At 41.0% G+C, this 20,929-nt stretch overlaps 1 protein-coding gene across 2 annotated transcripts in view; it reads left to right on the forward strand.

The window, feature by feature from the left end:
* The window catches only part of plxnb2b (plexin b2b), a 124,201-nt gene that overhangs the window by 91,550 nt on the left and 11,722 nt on the right, over positions 1-20,929 (forward strand). For both annotated transcript variants that reach the window (XM_070972790.1, XM_070972791.1), the window contains 15 exons: positions 466-614; positions 3,121-3,232; positions 3,983-4,119; positions 4,573-4,755; positions 6,297-6,390; positions 9,205-9,402; positions 10,587-10,766; positions 11,847-11,983; positions 13,431-13,531; positions 13,891-14,120; positions 15,257-15,438; positions 17,695-17,761; positions 18,116-18,262; positions 19,410-19,566; positions 20,502-20,602. In XM_070972790.1, coding sequence (XP_070828891.1) covers positions 466-614; positions 3,121-3,232; positions 3,983-4,119; positions 4,573-4,755; positions 6,297-6,390; positions 9,205-9,402; positions 10,587-10,766; positions 11,847-11,983; positions 13,431-13,531; positions 13,891-14,120; positions 15,257-15,438; positions 17,695-17,761; positions 18,116-18,262; positions 19,410-19,566; positions 20,502-20,602 — 2,175 coding nt within the window. The remainder of the gene's footprint in view (positions 1-465; positions 615-3,120; positions 3,233-3,982; positions 4,120-4,572; positions 4,756-6,296; positions 6,391-9,204; positions 9,403-10,586; positions 10,767-11,846; positions 11,984-13,430; positions 13,532-13,890; positions 14,121-15,256; positions 15,439-17,694; positions 17,762-18,115; positions 18,263-19,409; positions 19,567-20,501; positions 20,603-20,929) is intronic.

The raw sequence follows: 20,929 nt of genomic DNA on the forward strand, positions 1-20,929 counted from the left end.
AAACTTATTAGTAGTTCAAAATTGTTTACATTTCTGTTATGTTTACTGTTCAGAATGTAGTTGTCTTATATTTACTGTTACTATCATTTTTGATAATGAACATCATTCTTCAACTGTATTTATATCTTTACTCAAACATATCTTAATGACAAATATGTAATAGAACATCAGACCATATACTGTAATTTGATTTTTTATTATCCTTGTGCCCTTTGTATCAACATCAAAACATCGGTTGGAGTCTTAATACCCACATACATGCAAACAAGACTCCTACAGTATGGATGTAATTCAGCTGTGACTTTTTATATTGAACACTTAAACTCCAACTATTCTGCAGACTTAAACAGAGTGTGTAAATCTCTTATATGTTCTTATTGCACAACTAATCTATTTAAATCCACTTCAAATCCCCTCTTTCCATAAACACCTTCCCCTCCCCCAACACTCTATCTCCCCATCCAGATCATCCCTCTTTTCGGTCCCCTGCTGGGAAAAATCTCCATCACCATCCGGGGCTCCAACCTCGGCATCCACAAGGAAGACATTAAAAGCATCACTGTGGTGGGGGAGCCCTGTATCCATCAGGAGGAGAAGTACTCTGTCTCCACGAGGTAATGCTCACACACCTTGATGTATTTATGCAAATGTGTGAGCGGCCGCACACACACTTCTTTCTACTGTTGATCAAACTGTGTTTGGGCAGGTTTACCAGAGAAAAAAGAAAGTATGTATTTGTAAACTTTGGGATACGTTTTCAGTTAAGGAGCGCTTTGCCTTTCCTCGAGGTGACCCGGGTGTATAATTTATTTGGCTCATTATGCCATTGTATTGATCTGAAAGTCTCCAGACACAGGTTGATTCAGAAACTGAATCGCTCTTTTAAAAGGTGGATGCCAGTGGAGGAAGAAGCATTCTGACCTTTTTCTGAGTGAAAGTATGAATACAGCTGTGTAAAAATACTGTGTTTCTAATAAACATCATTTAAAATCATATGATCATCAAAAATAAAAGCACTAGTGGCCCCTGTGATGTAGTATAATGTATTACATGATCAGATTGTTAAACATTAATGTGATCAATGTTTGAGTAGCATTTTACTGTTGGGACTGGTTGAGGTGGAGCTAGTTTGAACTGCTTTATATACAGTCGGGGGTTGCGAGATGATTAATGGTGTAGCAAAGTTCTGCTGCACAAATTCGTATTGATTATTTTGGACTTTTCTCTAATCTTTGCTTTGCTGGGAAATGTTGGACACTTTTTCCTCTTTTGGCCTAAAATGGTTATTTAAACTAAACTATCTGAGAAGCTTAGAGGAGAAATGTTTCTTTAGTGGAACTCACAGACAAGACTCCGTCTCAAAGATGACCCAAACACTGAAGCAGCTGCTCTTTAGTGAAGACTCACAAGCCAAAAGCTGCTTAAACTTTAACAATGTTTTTTATTTTAGAAGTTTATTACATGTTTTAATGTAAAATCTTAATCTGAAAAGTAACTACAGCTGTCAGCTAAATGCATTGGTGTAAAAAGTAAAATATTTCCTTCTGAATTGTATTGCAGTAGCAGTATTAAGTATCTAAATTGGAATTGCTTACTTGCTTTCCACTGCTGGGGGTGTTATGCTACTGAATGTGAGTCTTTAAATACCGTCTGTGGCCACACATGATTTGAGCAGACTGAATTCTTTGAAATATGGATTCATCAAAGCACTGTAAATGTCCCACACTGATCTGACACATTACACATTTCATTCACATTTTTGATGGTCTGTTACTGCTGCAGACTCTCTGGTCTTCCTCATCCCAGAGGTGCTTTAATGAGCTGAGCTTTGCAAACAAAAAAACCCCAAAAAACACCAAAAACAACAGAATAAATTTAGCCTAGCAAATGCACTTCAGTCACAGCTGTTTTTAAAAAAATCTTCACTTCATACAAATGGCCTTTAAAAGAGAACTCGTCCATATTGTTGCCTCGCAGCTACACGCCAGAACTGTTGACACCTGGCAGCATCGATCCACGTTTATGACAAATTCTTGCCCCGCCATCTGCACGATGAGGCATAACACTGGATTTATGAGACCAGATGGAACGTGTTTCAGCCTTAAATCATCCTTTTTTGGTGCTAATGTGCCTGCTGTGGTCTTCATCTCGTTGTTAGTTGTCCTGCATGGTTCTACTGTGTGCTGTAGGCCACTTGCTCTAAGTTTTGACAGGATTTCCATTCCATTCCTTGCTGTTGTAGCCGTTAATTGGCTGCTCATGGCCCACCTGTTAGCGCGGACGAGGCGTGTCATTTTATGCTGACCTCTTTCATCAGCAACACATTTTCCCTGAGGACTGCAGCAGACTTGGACGTGTTTATCACATGATTCCTAGCAAACTCCAGACACTGCAATATGGGGAAAGTCTCTGAGGGTTCGATTTCTAAGATGCTGCAAGCCGCCAACTTGGCATTAGAAATCATGCTACATTTCTAGCGGCGTACTCAATAACATTATTTAAACATCGAATGAATCTGTGTAGCATTTTGAAATGAGAATTTTAGTTACTTTACTAAGTTTTTTAATTACTTCAGTCATTTTCACAACTTTTTCCAATTTTCCAAAAACAAGACACAGAACTCATTTGTCTGCCAATATCTGTAATAATCAGATCTAGCTCATTTGAATGCATGCATTTGCTTGCTTTTTGTTTTCAGCGCCGCAGCTCCAGGCTTGATGTCAAAGTTGCACAGACACGAGTTTTGATTTTCGGGAGGTTGTTTGAGCTCTGAAACACGGATCCAATTTCGCTTTCACAAACCTGATGAAGCTGATCATTAATCTGGAATACAAGTCTTAAATAGAGTTGGAATAATGAGTCAACTGACAAATACTGTTTTTGCTAAAAAATTAATTGTTTGAGTCATTTTCCAAGTAAAAATGTCAAATATCCTCTTGTTCCTGCTTTTCTTTGTCTTATGTGATAGTTCGCTAAATATTTTTGATCTGTTGATCTGGCAATAAGAGCAATTTGAAGACCTCACTTTGATTTGACATTTTATGGAAAAGAAACAAGTAGTGTAAAATATAATGAGTTGCCTTAGTCTTACATATTTTCTCACCTTTTTTCTCTGTGCAGTGTCGTGTGTGAGATTGGCCCTATTGACCCTAAAGCCCAGCACTGGGGCCAGGTGGAGGTGGAGGTGAAGGGGGGCAAAAGAGGAACCTCCTCCATGTACTTCACCTATAGGGTAAATACTCATCCTTACTCACACACACACACACACACACACACACACACACACACACACACACACGCACACATGCTCTCTTTTTTGTCAGCTGCGCTTTCATTGTGGAGGCATACAACTTCTGACCCAGAACACAAGCACATTCAAAAGCTTTCAGCTGATTTTGTTGTTTTATGGTCTCTATTATGTTTCCATTTCCTAACTGCAGACAGTCCCTTATCAGAACATACCAAGGGCATGTCTTTTAAGTGGAATGTACAAATACAACATCCCAGTGTTTTGGTAAATGAAGTGCCTAGATGCTGTCATATTACAATGATAATGCACTGCATGATAAGCCAGAATGTGTATGCATTCCTCTTTAACCAGATGCTGTGCAGTTTGCCCCCTTTTCTCTGTAATGCTTTAACAGGCTACAGCGTAGCTATTTAACTGGCTTTTCATATCTCTGGCTCCACTAAAGCTTCCCCACAGGGGAGTGCTCCGCCTAACTGTTTGCTCAGCAAATTGAGGCAGATGTGGTGCTTGTGCGAGTGTGAATGTTTCTGATGGGGGGCGGATGAGGGAGCGCGAGAGGAAATGTGTGTGTCTCTGACATAGCAGTGTGTCAGTGTTGTTCTTGTGTGTGTGAGTGAGTGTTTGCCTCTAGGTTGGAGATTCTGTGTGCATGGAAATCCTCGCAGCGGAAACATGAGTATGTATTCATGCTGTATCTTGTGACCCCCCATCCCCACCCCACCCCCTTACTAGAACCCAATTCCTGAGGCGGTGAAACCCTCCAGAGGTCCTAAAGCCGGGGGCACCCTCATTACAATTTCTGGACGGTTTCTGGACACTGGCAGTAAGGATGATGTCCAGGTTTCCATCGGAGGGGTGGACTGCACTGTGTAAGAATTTCTTCTCCCAATAATTGTCATTCATGCCCAATTCTGTTTCAATTCAGCCTCTTCCGTTGATAAGTACTACTTGTTATTCAGACATTGTATTTTATGCTAATTCTACAGTATGCACACTTTGAAGCCCATAAATTGATTTTTTTTTTTTTTTTTTTTACATTCCTGAATGAAAATGGAATTGACCTTAACTTTGGTGTCATAAGCAGGATTTTTTTTCTCTTACCATTCGCCTTCACTGTTGTGACCACGAGCGTTCTGTCAAAACCAGCCCATGATGACATTTTAGGCACAGGTAACGGAAAAATAACGAGCTACAGGAACAGCAAAGCCAGGATTTAACAAGCTGTCAGGCTGCTGCCATGTTGGCTTCCTCAGCACGGTGACCTTGCGTGACCCCCACTCCTTCCAGTCAGCCAGTGTCGAGTTATGTCCTTGTCTTTGCAGGGAGCACTTCGGAGCAGAGATCACCTGCAGGACAGGAGAATACCGAGCAGATAAGGTGCCCTCTGACCCTCTCACTGTCACAGTGAAATATGGAAAGAGTACCACAACAACCATCCCAAGTGCCTTCCAGTTCTGGGATAATCCCACCGTGGTGGACCACCACCCCAAAGGAAGCTTTGTCTGGTTAGTATAAAGTAGCAGCACAGGAGCCTTTTACCTGGAATCAAGGTCTTTGTTCATTTTACTTGCTAACATAGAGCAGTGAATGAAAGTTCAAGGCAACCTGTGGAATTTGGTGGGTGTTTTAGGCCATTCTGAATATTCAATATCATGACAACATTTCTTCCATCACCGTCTTTGCAGAGATTTCTAAAGTTTGCCAGAACAGCGAGATTTATTTTAAAGGGACTCATTTCATTTTGTACTTCCAGATGGAATTGAGGCTATTTAAATGATTTCTGTCAGATTCAAGTTTAGCCTTGTGGCTCTGAGGATAGCTACATCTGTCAGCCAGTTTGATTCAGACTGAAATATCTCATCAGTTATTTAATGGATTGCCATGAAATTTGATACAGATTTTCCTGGTGCTAAGGTTATGAATCCAAATTACTATGAGGATGCCTTTGCTTTTAGCGGTTTTGAGTTAAATGTCTCAACGACTATTGGATGGATTGTCATGAAAACTGGTACATAAATGCATTTTCCCCTTAGGTTGAATTTCTGACTTTGATGATCACCTGAATATTCATCTAGCATCATCACCAGATCAATGTTTTACTGCTTGACAAAATACTGTACCTGCAAACTGATGACATTCCCAATTGACCCCAGCTATACTTCGTTTTTATCGTTACCTAGCAAAACGTAGCATGTTTACATGCTAAATGACAGTATGATTGTGAACATGGTATACATTACACCTGCTTAGCATCTGCATTTTAGCTTGTCGACATTAGCATTTAGCTCAAAGCACCGCAGCCATGGCTGCTTGTTTGGAATGCTGCCAAACATATGGTGAGCAAAATTTATATCGCAACAGTCATCATAAGAGACAACAATGGGAAGATCCAGGTTGACTGAAATGTTCCTTTAGTTAGCTCATACTGTGCTTCTTAAAGTAGAGATGCAAAAATGAAAACGAAAACGCTGCTGAGTTGACAGTGATGGCAAGGTTGAATAGAATACTACTGTTGTGGAAAATTGAACACACAGAAAAGCACCTGCCTCGTTCCCTGCCCTGCATGCTACTATCTGTCTGAAGCCTTGGTAGAGGTTATTAATGCCAAGAACCTTTCTGCTTTTTGAAAGAATCATTTGTCCTTCAAGAGTTGCTGAGTTTGCCTGCATATGTGTGCAGAATATTTTCCATACTTACTTCTGATTGACTCAAGGGGATACAAATACTAGTCTTCGATGTTGTACCGTTGTTGTAACGGCTTGATGATGGCTGAAAATGGATGCATTAGGCGGTTGCCTTGCTTTTTCTGTGCAATTGAAAGCACTAGGGTGTGTGTGATTAGGCACGCAGGCTGGAACAACAGACAACAGAGGCTGCTCTCAGGCTAAACTAATTTGTTTTCATCTCCAGTGAAAATTACCCCAGGTGCAATGTAAGAACTGTGTCTGTCTTCCCGTACCTCTCCCTATGAGCTTGTCTTTGTCTGGCTGGAGATATCTACACTCACATCTGTGTTTTACTGTGTTGTTGTGCTGTGTGTTTTTAGTGGAGGGAGGAACATTGTGGTGACTGGCTCCGGCTTTGACCTAATCCAGACTGCTGTCATGAAGGTCCACGGAGACAACTCGACAGCTTTTGAGGTGTGTGTGCCTTTATTTATCAGCATCTTCCCCTCCATCTTTCAGTCACCCTGTCGATTATCTACCTCACTTCTTAGCTCTCTTCCCTCTTCCTCTTAATGGTGTCTTTCCTACAACTCTTGTTCTTTTTCTACTTTTCCACCTGTTTGCCCCTCGCAGTAGCAGCACCTTCCATCAATTTCCCAACATCTCACGAGCCCACGACTACATTCATTCAGACTCTGTGAAGCATACGCACCAGCAAACACTCACTTCTCCTCTCCAGTCTGCTTCAACCGATCAGCGAGATTCCATAAGCCAGTATTACTTCATCACACTTCTTTTGCCATAAATCCTTCAAACCTGTAGGATTACAGATAACAGCACCACTGTTTCACCCTCACCAATGTAACTGTGTTCCAGCCTAATCAAGTAGAATTGACTCTGCCAGAGAACTTGAAGGAGCTGCACACAGCTTGCCGGCGCCTGCCCTCCAGTGTACTGGCCAGTGTTAAGCAGTAGCAATTTTGTTCATTTCATTTAAAGGGCTAAATTTAATGCCGGCATTAAGGCTGCAGAAGATTATGTGCCAACGCTGCTCTTCACCACTTTACTCCCAGCCAAGTCTCTGGTCCCTGCTACCCAGGGACAGGAGCGATTTGAAGACCTCTGGCTGCCACAAACTAGTAGCGGATATAAAGTGTTATCTCAAAGGCCTTGGCTGGTCAACTTCATAAGCTTCTCTTCGTTTAAATCTATCTACTGAACTTGACCCAAATATTTGGAGTCATTATTGTTGCTGGCTTGGTGTGAAAATATGTTGATTAGATTTTTGGGTCAGGTTAGCGGCTCAAAGCGATCATGTTTTTTTTTTTCTTTGTTTTTTTTGCTGTAAAACCCCTCCAGCTCATGTTTATAATTGTACACAGAGACTTCTTGAGGTGGTTGCATGTTTTTGTAACTACTGAAAGAAAAAGCCTTGTTATGATGTGCTAAGTGTAGATTTACTCATCACTAGATTGAAATGGGTCGCGCCACACGAACTAGCTCTGAATTATGAAGCTAACAACCAACTGACCAAAATAGCTTTTTAAGATGCACATTTATACAACCACACTAGGATGGTGGCTCTATGGATGGCACTGTCACTGTTGATCCTCCACTCAGGTTACAGGTAGCTGTAACAAAATGTTTGGTTTCCAGATCATGTATCCCAATAATTCTGACCCCATGACATTTCCTCTTGTGTCACCATGAGCTTCAGATTTGTCATCCTCTGGCCTACAGCCTCACACAACCTCAAGCCTGGCTTTAGACTTTTAGTCTTGTTTGTATATTTTAGAGCGATTTTCCTTCATGACACTGTACAGTAGACAGTAGAAAGCTGACAGGAAATGGGATGAGGGAGAGGATGACATGCAACAAAGCTTCATGGCCACCAATTGAACTGGGGACAGTGCGACTGCATTTTTGGTCCCTTAGCACATCAGGACATCCAGTTACTAAGGTCTTTAATAGCTAAGCCATTCCTTTGAGTTTTAATGTCACAACCCAATTTAGTAGCTAAATCACTTGTTTGACAAACAGATCCTTAGAACATAAAAGCGACCTAACGCACAAAGTGATGGATTCATGAATAGGTGGAGCAGCCCAATCTTGTACATCATCTATATTTACTCTGAGGATATCATACTGTTCATTCTAGTCCAAGTTAGACAGAACTGAAGTCCACAGAGCTGTGCAAAGAAACCTTTATGCATGTGCACCGTCTACACTTAAAGGAATACATTTGTGCTATTGGCAAATTAGTGAGTTAAATGAGAACACTGATACCAATCTTGTGTCTGTTTGCTAATAAGGCTAAAGCTAGCAGCAGGTTAGCTTAGCTTGCACAAAAACTGAAAAACAGGGAGACAACTTGTCTGAACAAAGTAAATTGTAAATAATCCCCTGTAAAATAGCAAGTTGTCATTTTCACATTATGTTTTTTATACAGATTAAAGTGGCGGATGCCAGGCTAGCTGTTCTTCTGTTCCCAGTCATATGCTAAGCTAACTGACTGTTGCTTCATATTTAACAGATATCAGAGTGGTATGAATCCTCTCCAGCATTTCCCCAAATGTTGAACTATTCCTTTTTACACATAAAACAGTACAGTTCAGAAGAGACAGCAGTTCACAGAGCTCCTGTAGGTACACACTTTGAAGTAATTTAATAGGACAAATTTGATTTTTAGCTGAATGACAAAGGATATTCAACTCATACAGTATAACTGGTCTCAAAATTTATAGTAGCTCTGCGTGACTTTTTCAAAGCATTATCTGATGTAGCCTACGCCTGTTGCCGTGTCCTTTTGAAAAACTTAAACTGTGTGTAGGACTGTTGGGTTTAGCTGTCACACACAGTATTGTCAGCCCGGTATCGAAACAATCAGAGAGTGACAGAAATATCACCATCGGGTCCAGTTAATCAAAAGCAAATAAACAAAGCCAGAGGAGGAATGACTCAGTGTGAGTTGTGATTCATCAGAGGCTGCTATTCTACGATGGCAGGTTGGGATTTTAATAGACTGACTGAAAAGAGACACATAATTTTACCTCTCCCGTTGTACCAAATCAGGCTTTTTTTCTCCCACCACCCCACCCCCGAAACACTCACAAACAGCAATTGACCGTCTTTTTCAAAAATAAGCCATCATCTCCCACTGTTTGCTTCTCTCTGCTGAATTTCCTCTGCATATTCTCCTCCACGTCTTGTTTTGTTTACTTAACAACATACAACTTTATTTCATTTGTGTCCAGTGGTGACATTTTATTCCTCCTCCCATTCATTCAGAACGCCCACGAGAAAAACGACACAGTCATCCAGTTTCGGTCTCCAACAGTGAACAACTCCCTGAGCCAGCACTTTAGAACGTACATCCAGCTGGACAACTGGGTGAAGGAACTGAAGCCCTTCGACTACCACCCTGACCCCGTCTTTAACGAGCTGCTCAAGAAGGTCATCACCGAGGCCAGCATCATCATCGTCACTGTGAGTACAGGCTGCTCAGGCCCTTTAATGCTGCAGTATGACAGCACTGCGTTTCTGACAAGTCAGCCTCTTTGAGTGAGGGAATTAAGACAAATTGCTGGACAAAAATGGAAAAGATGCTGAATTGCAGTTGCTGTACCTCATTTTCACTCTTTAGCAGCTTATATAGTGGTTGGGTTTCATTGCATATGAAAATTATGCAAATAGCAGCACATAAAGGTGAAGTTAATCTGAGGGGTCATGAGATGATTAACAAAAAAAAAAACGTTTGTCTAAGACACAAAATTGTTACTTTTTACTTTTTTCCCTGCAATTTAGCTTTTTTGTGTGAATTACTGGATAATTCTGTGTCTTCAGGACTCAAAAAAGTCTTCAAATAGAGCAATCCAAGAATGAAGAGTCTCATTTTGGTAAACAAAGCTTTGGTGTAAGTCATCGTAACCTGAAAAAAACAAAACTATGCACTCAAATATGAATCGAAATACACATTGCTGGTGTTGTGCAGAGGGAACTCTTGTCTTGCTGACAACTCAGTTTCTAAAAAAGAATCACCATGTTGGACCTTTAAAATAATAATGTAAAGACAAAAAATTTTGGTTGCAACTAACCATTATTTCATCAACTTGTAGATTTGTCTTCTAGCTTATTACATCTTTTGTCAGTTTAGAGGTTCCACAGTGAAGTTTCTTTTGGCAACGCACACTTGGGAAAATTAGTCTGGAAAGACATCTGCAAGAAAAGGTCCGGGGCCTTTTCAATTACTCAGACTTTACTTAAGCTAATTTCACCTTTCTTCTGTTCCAGACAGCATTAGAATGATTGAAAGCATGTCTGTGGATACAGGAGTGCGCTGTAGAAGTAGATAAAAGTGTATATTGCAATGCCAGGACTGTAGGATTGACTGGAGCTGTGCCTACAGTGTCTGAAGTGAGGAAGTACTTATAATTGTGCTTACAGTGAACATAATCTTAATCTTTCTAATTGCTTTTGGCACTTACACATCGTGGAACAGTGAAGAGCTGTTCTAAACTTTCAACCCATTACTAATGAAAATGCTGAAAATAATGTTTCTAATACCTGTCATAAGATGCGTCTACTTGATGGTGTGCAAATGCAGTAATTAATTTCTCTCCTGTGTATTAAGTCACAATGCTTTGAGCAGTACACTCGATCTCCCCCTTCAGGGTCGGGGATTCTCCAAAGCGATGACAGCCAAGGAGGCTCAAGCCTTTGTGGGCGACGTTCCCTGTTTGGTCAACACGCTTCAGGATGACAAGCTGTTTCTGGACCCACCTTCCACACCGCCCCGCGCCCGCTCCAGACGGCACCGCAGGGACACCCGGCCCGAGCTGCTGGACTTAACGGTCAGATCAGACAAAGACAGGCTGACACTCAGTGATGGAGGAACTATTCACATCCTGTACCACACTGTATTGCTCTAATACAAGTCATAGAAAGCATTGCTGTCACAATTCCTCAGAGCCCCTAGTCTGAGCCTGAAAGTGATGAACGATGAATAAAGATCAGTAGAATTATTAAGAAGAAAAGCAGCAAATCCTCACATTTGAGAAAGTAGAACCATGAAATGTTTTTACAAAAAGATTAACTTAAAGATTTTCAAAGTAGTTGAAAATTAATTTTCTGTCAGTTGATTAATCGTTTCAGATCTGCTATATACTCTAGGGTGGTTTAATCTCTAATAAAGCATCATATTTTATAAGCTCTTCTCATGTTTTGTATGAAAAAGTCTTTGTAAAGTAACTAGTATACAAAGCTGTCAGATAAGGGCATGAAAAGTACCTCAAAGTTGCACTCAACTGCAGTACTTCAGTACCATGAATGTACTTACTTATTTCATTTCACCGCTGCAGACAAACACATAGACCTGCAGATGAGAGCGTGCATGCATCATGAATCTTTCCTGTACTTCTCAATGCGTGTCGTCTGTACATCTTGAGATCCCATTTTTTTTCACTGGTTGAACAATTTTCATGTAGCCGGAGGCCCTAATAATTACATTTAATCATAAGGGCCCTTGTAATTAATACTGTAACCTCTCCTCTGGGTAATTCCTCTTAGTGAGCTATTGTTTAATTTCTGCGGCTCATGCGACATGAAGAAGTGACACCACCAGACTATCAGTGGTACAGAACACCTACATAGTAAAAGCTTGATCATAAAGTATTAAACTCAATACATTTATGCATTTGTGCAGTTAATGTGGGCCCACCAACTTGCACATAACCCCAGCACTTTGAAAATACTGCAAGGTCCCGCAGATGCTTTAACATAACAGTGGGCAATTATGCAGATTATCCTCCAGCCCCATTTCCTCTTCAGTACTGTTGAATCTTTACCATTTGACACCAACCTGAATAAATCTCCCTCTCAGATGTCGAGAGCTTGTGCAGGTGATAAGATTCCCGCTCTGTGTTTATCCACAGATCAAGTTCGGGAAAGGGGAGTGGGTGGTCGGCTCGGTGCAGTACGAGAAGAAGAATGATTTGCCCCTCTACATCATCATCCCTGCTGTCATTGTGCCCATGCTGCTCATCATCGCTATCTCAGTCTACTGCTACAGGTAAGCTAAGCTCTTTAAGGTTAACATCCCCATACGCTGTAATAAAAGTTAAGCAATACAACCACTTCTAATTGCAGAGAAGCTGTTAAAATGTTTACTATCTGAACCTTTTGACCCAACAATTAAATCTCGCATAATCCTCTATACTCAGGGTGCAATAAGGCCTTTTTTTAGCTTTTGTTCTTTCACAGTTTTTCTAGATACTTACCTTTTTCTTGCAGGAGAGGCTGTTTTTTCCATTTAGCCAGAAACATCAGCCAGTTAACAGTTAACTGAGAAACCTGCTGTATTTTTTGCCAGTGGTTCTTAACCTCAGCCTGTTTGGCTCTTGACCCCTTAACCCTTGAGTTTTTATTTTTTTAATTGGCTCAACTTCCTATTTGTTTGTCACAGATCCCACAACTGTATGTGTACAAATAACACTAACTGCAAAATCCATCGATGTTTTCCTTCCTTTTTTGAGACCTTATTAAAACCCATCACGTAGAAAAGTATTGAAATGCTGATGAAGGGGACGTGACTTTTTGGGGTCAGTTAGATGTCAGAGAGGTGTAACTCCCTGTTTGACCTTCCAGTGAACGAACTGTTGTAAAAACTCAAATTCAGGCAGGTTAACTTTGGGACATAAGACATGTTCATGGAGCAACAAGCTTCTAAACCATATCAGTTTGAAAAAAAAAAGCTTTAGATGCCAGTTTCTCAAACTGTTTTGTGGCTTTTGCTTTATTATACATCCATGAATCGTGACTTTGGTATTTGTAACCGCGTAATGATGCTGTATTACATAATGTTACTTCAGATCAGTGAGGGTTTTGGTTCAGCCGAGCCTTGTTGATTTGAATTGCCTCAGGCCTTGCTTAATAGTCTAATAAATTAATAGCCTGCTGCTCTTGATTAATAAACATTGTAGTCTGCAGGGTTAGAGTTCTGTGTCTGTGTCAAGCTTTATGCTTCAGAGGGAAAGTTTTAGTATTGTTGAATAAAAGAATGAATTTTTTTCCAGTACACAACCAAATGCTCTTCATTTCAGAGAGAGATGTCCAACTCAAATATAGGGCATTATATTCTTTGAAACATATTTTAGTGTGCTGTTTAGCTAAAGCACAGTGGTCTGGTGCATCCAAGTGCATTCTGGTTGTTGTAGGGTTTTGACCGTTTGCGCACAACCGAACACCACAGCCTTTTTTATCTGTTTCCTGTGGTCATGTAGCAGCAATGTCAAAAAATCTTTGTGTCTTTCCACAGCATAGACAGCCAAGTCTCATGAAAACACCATCTTTCCAGCAGAGAACTATCCCTTTAAAGTTTTTCTGCTTAAAATCTATAAAAGACAGTGGAGCAATCCCAGCGCTAATAGGATGTTGGTTGTGTGTAGTCTTTGAACAGCAATTAGACCTAACTTCTCTCCTTTCGTGACACATTCGGTGTGTTTGTGCTATTTGCTCAGGAGGAAGAGTCAGCAGGCGGAGAGGGAGTATGAGAAGGTGAAGCATCAGCTTGAGAATCTGGAGGAGAGCGTGCGGGACCGCTGCAAGAAAGAATTCACAGGTACCAACAGTGCAGCAGCTGTGCGAAAGCTCAGCAATATTACTAATGCACCACCAAGGATCCATGTTTCTAAGAAGTTCTAAAGTAATGAAGTGCTTCAGAGCTCTTATTACATTTGTTTGATGTATTGTACTGCAGTGAATTAAATGAATTTCCCTGCTTAACATCACGTTATCATCATTATGAGAGGCAGTTTTGCAGTAACAGTAATAGAAAACAATCTTTCACAGCTGAAATAATTTTCTCTCTCTTCTCTGCCTCTCGCAGCATAATGATTGAGACTGATGAGCAGCACACAAATGGCAAAACCTGCTTATTAAAAAGGAGCGAGGTACTATTTTCTTGTTTCCTTCTTGCAGACTTGATGATCGAGATGGAGGACCACACCAATGACCTGAGCGAGGGCCGGATCCCCTTCCTGGACTACAAAACCTACACAGACCGCGTCTTCTTCCTGCCCTCTAAGGATGGCGCCAATGATGTGATGATCACAGGAAAGCTAGACATCCCAGAGGCTCGACGGGCCACAGTGTCTCAGGCGCTCAACCAGTTCTCCAACCTCCTGAACTCCAAGACCTTCCTCATTAATGTAACTACACTGCACATGGATGTATCAATGACGTGTCATAATAGACTGATAATGCCTGCATACACAGAGTTTACAGCAGCGTTGTAAAGCTGTGCAACGTTAGCATTGTGTTTTAGCCATGCTAGGAGCTGGCCTCTAGGGATGTCCACCACGTTCCAGACTAAAATACCTCAGCAACTATTTGAATGGATTGCTAGCAGCTGACATGGCTGTAGCCCTGCTTTCAGTCAGTTTAAATTATATACAATAAACTGTGTGTCCAATTTATATATTATGGCATACAGTGTACAGAAAATAGACATAAAACATAGGCCAGGCATGATTTTATTTTAACAGACTTTAACAGACAGTTTTTTTAACAGACTCCTCTCAGCTCATTAAATTACTGATGCATATGTCCTTGAGTGTGTGCAGGGACATCTCTCTCATTTGAAGCTACTCAGAAATAGAAAATACAATTGTAGCATTGTTTCTGAATAAACTAACTGGCCTTTTTCATCCTAATGAAGGAGTGTGCAACAATATGCCTCTTTTATATTGTGTTTCAAAAGTTATGTCAGGCTGTGGTTACATAGGCAACCCTCCTAAAGTATTGCAGGCTAAATTAAGTTATTTAGGTTAACTTATATTTAACAAAATCAAAAGTGTGGAATTACATCCCACTACAGTAAAGCTGCACACTCCCCTTCTTCTCTTTTGGATTTAAAAATGTGCCTGAACCACAGTCAGTGTACTGTGAGGTCCTTTATATCTATTCTAAACTCAGGCTCTCTTCCCCTGATTTAAGGACTTTGTCATGTTTAATTTAGTAGAGTACAGTATTTGGAAGTGAGAGGCAGAAGACATAGTCGAGGGAGACGTGTGAAGATTCCTAACAATTCAATATTGCTGGCACAGAAACAGCCTCTGAGGTGTTAACTGCAAATGTGTGGGTGATTCCTCTTCCACTAATTGGTATCTTTTCAAAGCCATGATATTTTACAGCGCAGAATTGAATTTACCTTGATGATTATTGTTTTCACAAGCATTAGTCTTTTGATTATTTAAAGGCATATTATGCTGGATTTGCTCGTGTGAATGATGAATTTAGCTCGTCATTTGCCTCTTTCCTTATGTGTGTGGTGGTGTGCTTGCAGTTTATCCGTACCCTGGAGCGCAGTCATGACTTCAACGCCAGGGCCAAGGTGTACTTTGCCTCCCTGCTGACAGTGGCTCTGCATGGGAAACTGGAATACTACACTGACATTATGAGGACGCTGCTGCTGGAGCTGATGGAGGAATACGTCCACAGCAAGAACCCTAAACTCATGCTGCGCAGGTGAGTGAGGAGCAATTCAGTGCTGCTGCTCAATAGATACTGCAGCAGTCAGATATGATGCCAAAACACCAGTGCCAAGTTTGATATCGACAAAGTTCTGTACTGCTAGGATTTCATGGCAGCTGCATGACTTGGATGCTTTTTAGCTGCGCTAGCAGAGTCGTTCTGAGGATGCCAGTGTTGGTTGGTTGGTCAACGACTTTGGTCCAAACTGAAATATCTCACCAACTACTGGATGGATTGCCATGACATTTTTGGACAAATGTTCATGATCCCCACTGACTTTAATGATCCTCTGACTTTTCATTTAGTGCCACCAGCAGGTTGATTTTTAATATCTCGACATCTACTGGCTGATTTTTACACCAAATTTTGTGCAGCCATGCATTTTTCCCAGAGGATAAATCCTCATAACTTTAGTGATCCCTGACTTTTCTCTCTAGTGCCATCATGAGGTTGGCCTTTTTTGTGTCAGAGAGATGTTAGCAATCCGTACATCCTCACAGAGCAGCTTGTATGGCTTGTTTTGCCCTGAGATTGTGAGGTATCCTTGTTTCTCAGCTTTATAATCAGAGTCACTCCATATCCAAACTGTGGCAGCAGTATTTTTTAACATTGTAGGAGGACTGGGATTCACTTCAAGATGCAGTGGACTGTTTCATTCTGTTGCCATGTTTTGTGTTGAATTTTGCACTGACTACTGTAGTCCACTATCAAGAGCCAGGCTGCTGCTTGATCTATTCCAGTCCTCTTCCTTCTGTTTCTCCTTCTGTTTTTTCCTCCCTTGATTCCAAGCACAAAGTGCTGGGTGATTCTTCTTTTGCTGTTCCCTTTCAGCATCTTTTTCATCATCTTATCCTATAGCTGCTGATCAGTGGAGCATGGGTGGAAAATGACTTTGGGTTCATGATGTTTTTGATTGTTGTTTATAGATAAGACAAATTGTATTGGGTTTCTGCAAGTTGCTTTAGGGTGAAATCCTGCATCAGGACAATTTTTCAGTGGACATTTCTGATAAGAAGTGACATTTATTCTAATGTTTGGGCTCTTTTTATTGTATAAATAAGTTCCTGCTGTCAAATTTGATCAGAACAGGCTTCATCAGCTGAACTGTAACTCACCTGCACGACTTGAACCAACATCTTATCTCACCCAAATTGTATTTTAATAATTCCCCTTTTCACCAAGAGGACAGATCAGCTGTAACATGATGAAAATTAGCTGTGCGTCTTTTAAAATTTATAGAAAAAATAATGTTGTGATTGGCATGAAATTATAACTGATTATTATTTATTGTTAAATTAATTGGTATTTTTAGGGACCTGCCAAATACTGCGGATGTTTTTCTCTGATATTGTCTAATATTAATTGCTCAATCGTTTCTCCCTTGGCAACATCTCTTAATTCCTGTGTAGCATTAGAGTCGTAAACATTCATCTGACTAATTTGAAATAAATAGCCGTCAGAAAAGAGTCTCCAATTTTAGTGGTCTTTGTTGTTTACCCTTCACTGTAATGATCATGTCAAGGTCAAATGCACATGCACTGGCGGCTGCCTCAGTAGGACCCGCTTGTCTGACAATGCAGTCGCTCATCACTGCTACGATGGGGTTATATGATCTGAAATGTCTGCTGTGCTTAGGCACGCTGTGACTGGCTGTTATGCAAGTACACATCTTAATTATCCCCCAATGGAGAGCCTCATTATGCTGATTAGGCCATTGTGCCAACATAGGCCCCCTTATACACAAGATATCTAATTAGGCATGCTAGCAGCTAACAACGGGCACCACCAGTGGAAATCTGACATGAGGACGGGCGATCCGTCAAGTGACCGGTGACATGGGTTTTGAATTAAAATATCCTGTCACTCAACGTGTGCAACATTTTCCCATGTTGACATTTTGTGGATACACTGTTTTAAGAAAGTAATGTGTCACATTTTTCAAGAGGATATAATGAAAATAGTGCATAGTTAGCATTATCTGTCATTCAACTTTAACTTTATTGTCCCCAATGCAGCTACAGCACACAAAGTTAAACACATGAACTTACAACACAAAACATTATAAATACATAAAGCATAATATCAATGCAGAATTAAAGGAGTATGATATGAAAATACTATTAATCATATGTCTTTTATTTTCTTATCAAAATCTAAGTGTACTTATTAACAAACAGCAGTAATACAAAATGGCTCAATTTTGTTCTTATAATGATATTAAAACCTGCTCATCTGATGTGTTTTTTTCAGGTCAGAGACAGTGGTAGAAAGGATGCTGTGTAACTGGATGTCAATCTGTCTGTACCAGTTTCTGAAGGTAACATTTTGGCTCACTTAAAATGTATTAAATGTAATTTAGGTTCGCATTTTTCTTAACTCTAGTCAAGTGAGTCTTAGCATATATACGTATATTTCTTTCAGATTGGCTAATTAATACAGGAGTGATTTGTCTTTTCTGCTTGGTTTACTAAATTGCTAATACATAATGACATGCCACAGCTTTTAACTATGGGTGCATGGATTTCTCCATTTCTTTCATTACTGCTCGGTATTGATGATATGCATTTATTTGTATTCTTAACTGCTCATCACAGTTAGCTTCTTGACAACATCTGAGATGACTCCTAAATGGCTTTGTGTGTGCCTATCTGCGTGTGTGCGTGTGTCCCAGGACTCTGCAGGCGAACCCTTGTACAAACTGTTCCGAGCCATCAAGCACCAGATCGAGAAAGGGCCTGTAGATGCCAGAGTGAAGAAAGCCAAGTACACCCTCAATGATACCGGCCTGTTAGGCGACGATGTGGAGTACTCTGTCCTGGTGAGATGGATTGACACGCACACATACACACACACACACACATGCACGCACACACACACACACACAGAATAGCCCGACGTAAACACTCATGCATATAAACTCAGAAACTCAGTATCAGAAAAAATGCACACACTGCTTTGAGATTGCACAGTGTTTTGTGCCTGGTGAGCAACACAAACATGCACACATACACACACCGTGCAGTTGCCATGGCAACCAACAAAAACCCCACAGGCGACTGCCCGCTTTTGTGTGACATCCATTTTCAGTGTCACTGTTCTTGGCTCAGAAACGACACGGGCGACACATTCCAATATAGCAGTGCAAATGCATGGCTTCGGTGAAAGTACTACAAGTCGGTACAAGTATAGAGTACAAGCCACCTCCACAAACCTCCTCGACCTTCCAACCTGCACCTGCTTTTAGCCCGTCACGCAGCTTTTCAAGAGTCAGGAAAAGCTTTCGTGTCTCGCTTTGGTATCGTGTTTCAATAATGGAAGCTAATTTGAACACAGCTGTTTTCTGTTAAAGTCAGCACAAATAAAAAGACCCATGGGTAACAGCGTTGTCGAGGACAATTATCAAATTAGCCTGAATTACACGTCTCCTGCCGTGATGGATCGCCTTCTGTGATTGAATTACAGAGAGGGAGAAAAAAACCCAATGAGCTAGATTTCACAGGCAGACACGGTGTTTCCTATTGGCTTCAGCTCACAGCATGCTCTTCCCATTCACCTGAAATGCAGACGGGCTTGTGACGGTTGCTAATTCGCCTGGATTGCCTGCCCCCCCTGTCTGAATCTGTCGACTGGTCGGTTAGTTATTTCTGACAGAGTGACTGAGTGTGGGAGGCGAGGTGGGTCAGAGTTTGCTCCCGCTGTGCTGTGGTCATTAGCCGGCCAAGGTGACAGGAGTCCTCTCAGGTGTCACTGCAGCACCCGTGTGCGTGTGCTTACAGAAACCCGGTTGCCATGACGACAACATCCTGACAGAGTGTGTGTGTGCGTTTGTGGGTGGGTGGCTGGGTGCTCTGGCCATGTTTGAATATTTCTGCATATTTCTCATTTGTGTGCGTAAGTGCCTTGTTCTGCACACATGGCATTATCACGTATTAATCTGATGTTTTTTATATGTGTGTGTTTGCCAGACTCTGCAAGTGCTGGTGCAGGGCGAGGGTCCGGATGTGACGCCCGTCAAGGTGCTGAACTGTGACACCATCTCGCAGGTGAAGGAGAAGATCATAGAGCAGGTGTACAGGAACCTGCCGTACTCCCAGCGGCCCAAGGTCGACAGTGTCACATTAGGTGAGTAAATGAGGGCCATCTGAGAGGAGGATGAAGTGAAAGAGAAAACATAATGATGAATAATGTAAAGGCCATGGTGAGTGGTGAGGGTGTCAGACTGCAGAAGGCATTTCTGTCCTGGCTGAAAGGCACTTTAAATTAAATCAGAATGCATTTATCTAAATAAGCAATTGATTATTTCATTGTAACTTTATTTAATAGATTATTTTGCAGACGATTTCTCTCTCTTCCTGTCTCTATTTGTGAAATATAAAAGCTTATTCAGTTATTCAGTGTCAGCAGCATAAAGAAAGCCTTCATCCCTAAACAAAGTTTTACTTGCTACTGTAGTGAGAAACCTTGGGGACTTACTTGAAAGGCTAAAGCTCTATAGACATTTTCCAACATCAAAGCCATTTTTTATTCCCACGCATGCTGTAGATCTCATTCCTTTATACATTTTAGATAAGCACAGATCCGTCTTCTTTCATGGTGAATCAGAAAGATAACCCCATTATTATTTGGTGGTACTTGTAAATGAATCATACGTCGCAGATGGTGTTGAGCTCAGGTCTGCAGTGAAGTTGGATGTTTCAAAATTGCAAATGTTGGGAGTGTAAATCACAGTTTAGAATTAGATTTGAATTATTCAGACAATACTGATCTGTCACTTCCTCACCCAAAATTAACTCAAGTGTGTCACTAAATCCCAGGAGAGAGAGCTGGGCAAACAGTAAGATGGGAAGTGAATTTATTTAAGACCACATTATTACCGGATAGCATCAGGGAAATAATGATCCATGATGAAATAAATGCAATCGGTATCAAAAAAGATAACAAAAAAAGCCCCAAAACTACTGAAGTATGGCAACAATTCTGCAAACATTGCATTGCAGCTCCACCTAGCAGAGGTGATTTAAACTTTGACTGACTTTCTCTTCCTGCCTTCACCGCAGAGTGGCGCCCGGGCTCAACAGGGCAGATTTTGTCAGATCTGGATCTGACTTCCCAGAAAGAGGGCAGGTGGAAACGCATCAACACTCTGGCGCACTACAACGTGAGTACTGGCAAAATTGATGAAACATATTAAAAAGACTGAAAATAGCATGGGACGTGAGGAGGCGGAGGGGAAGTAAATAGCTGTATGTGGGCGTGTGGATGTGAATGGGGTTGCCTATTTTCACGCCATTTCAGTCACAGTCGTGCATATGAAATCTGCATCTGCTGCACATTTACAGACCAGCACACATCATTTAATTTTATGATTGATACTTTTGTGGGCTCATTACCACAAAATTGTTAAATGGTTAATTTCTATTCCTTCTACCACCTGTCAAATCGACGAGCAGACGTGTAAACGTGTAAAAATGTGTTTTTTCTGACT

The sequence above is a fragment of the Chaetodon trifascialis genome, chromosome 10, assembly GCF_039877785.1.
Source record: "Chaetodon trifascialis isolate fChaTrf1 chromosome 10, fChaTrf1.hap1, whole genome shotgun sequence".
NCBI lineage: Eukaryota > Metazoa > Chordata > Actinopteri > Chaetodontiformes > Chaetodontidae > Chaetodon > Chaetodon trifascialis.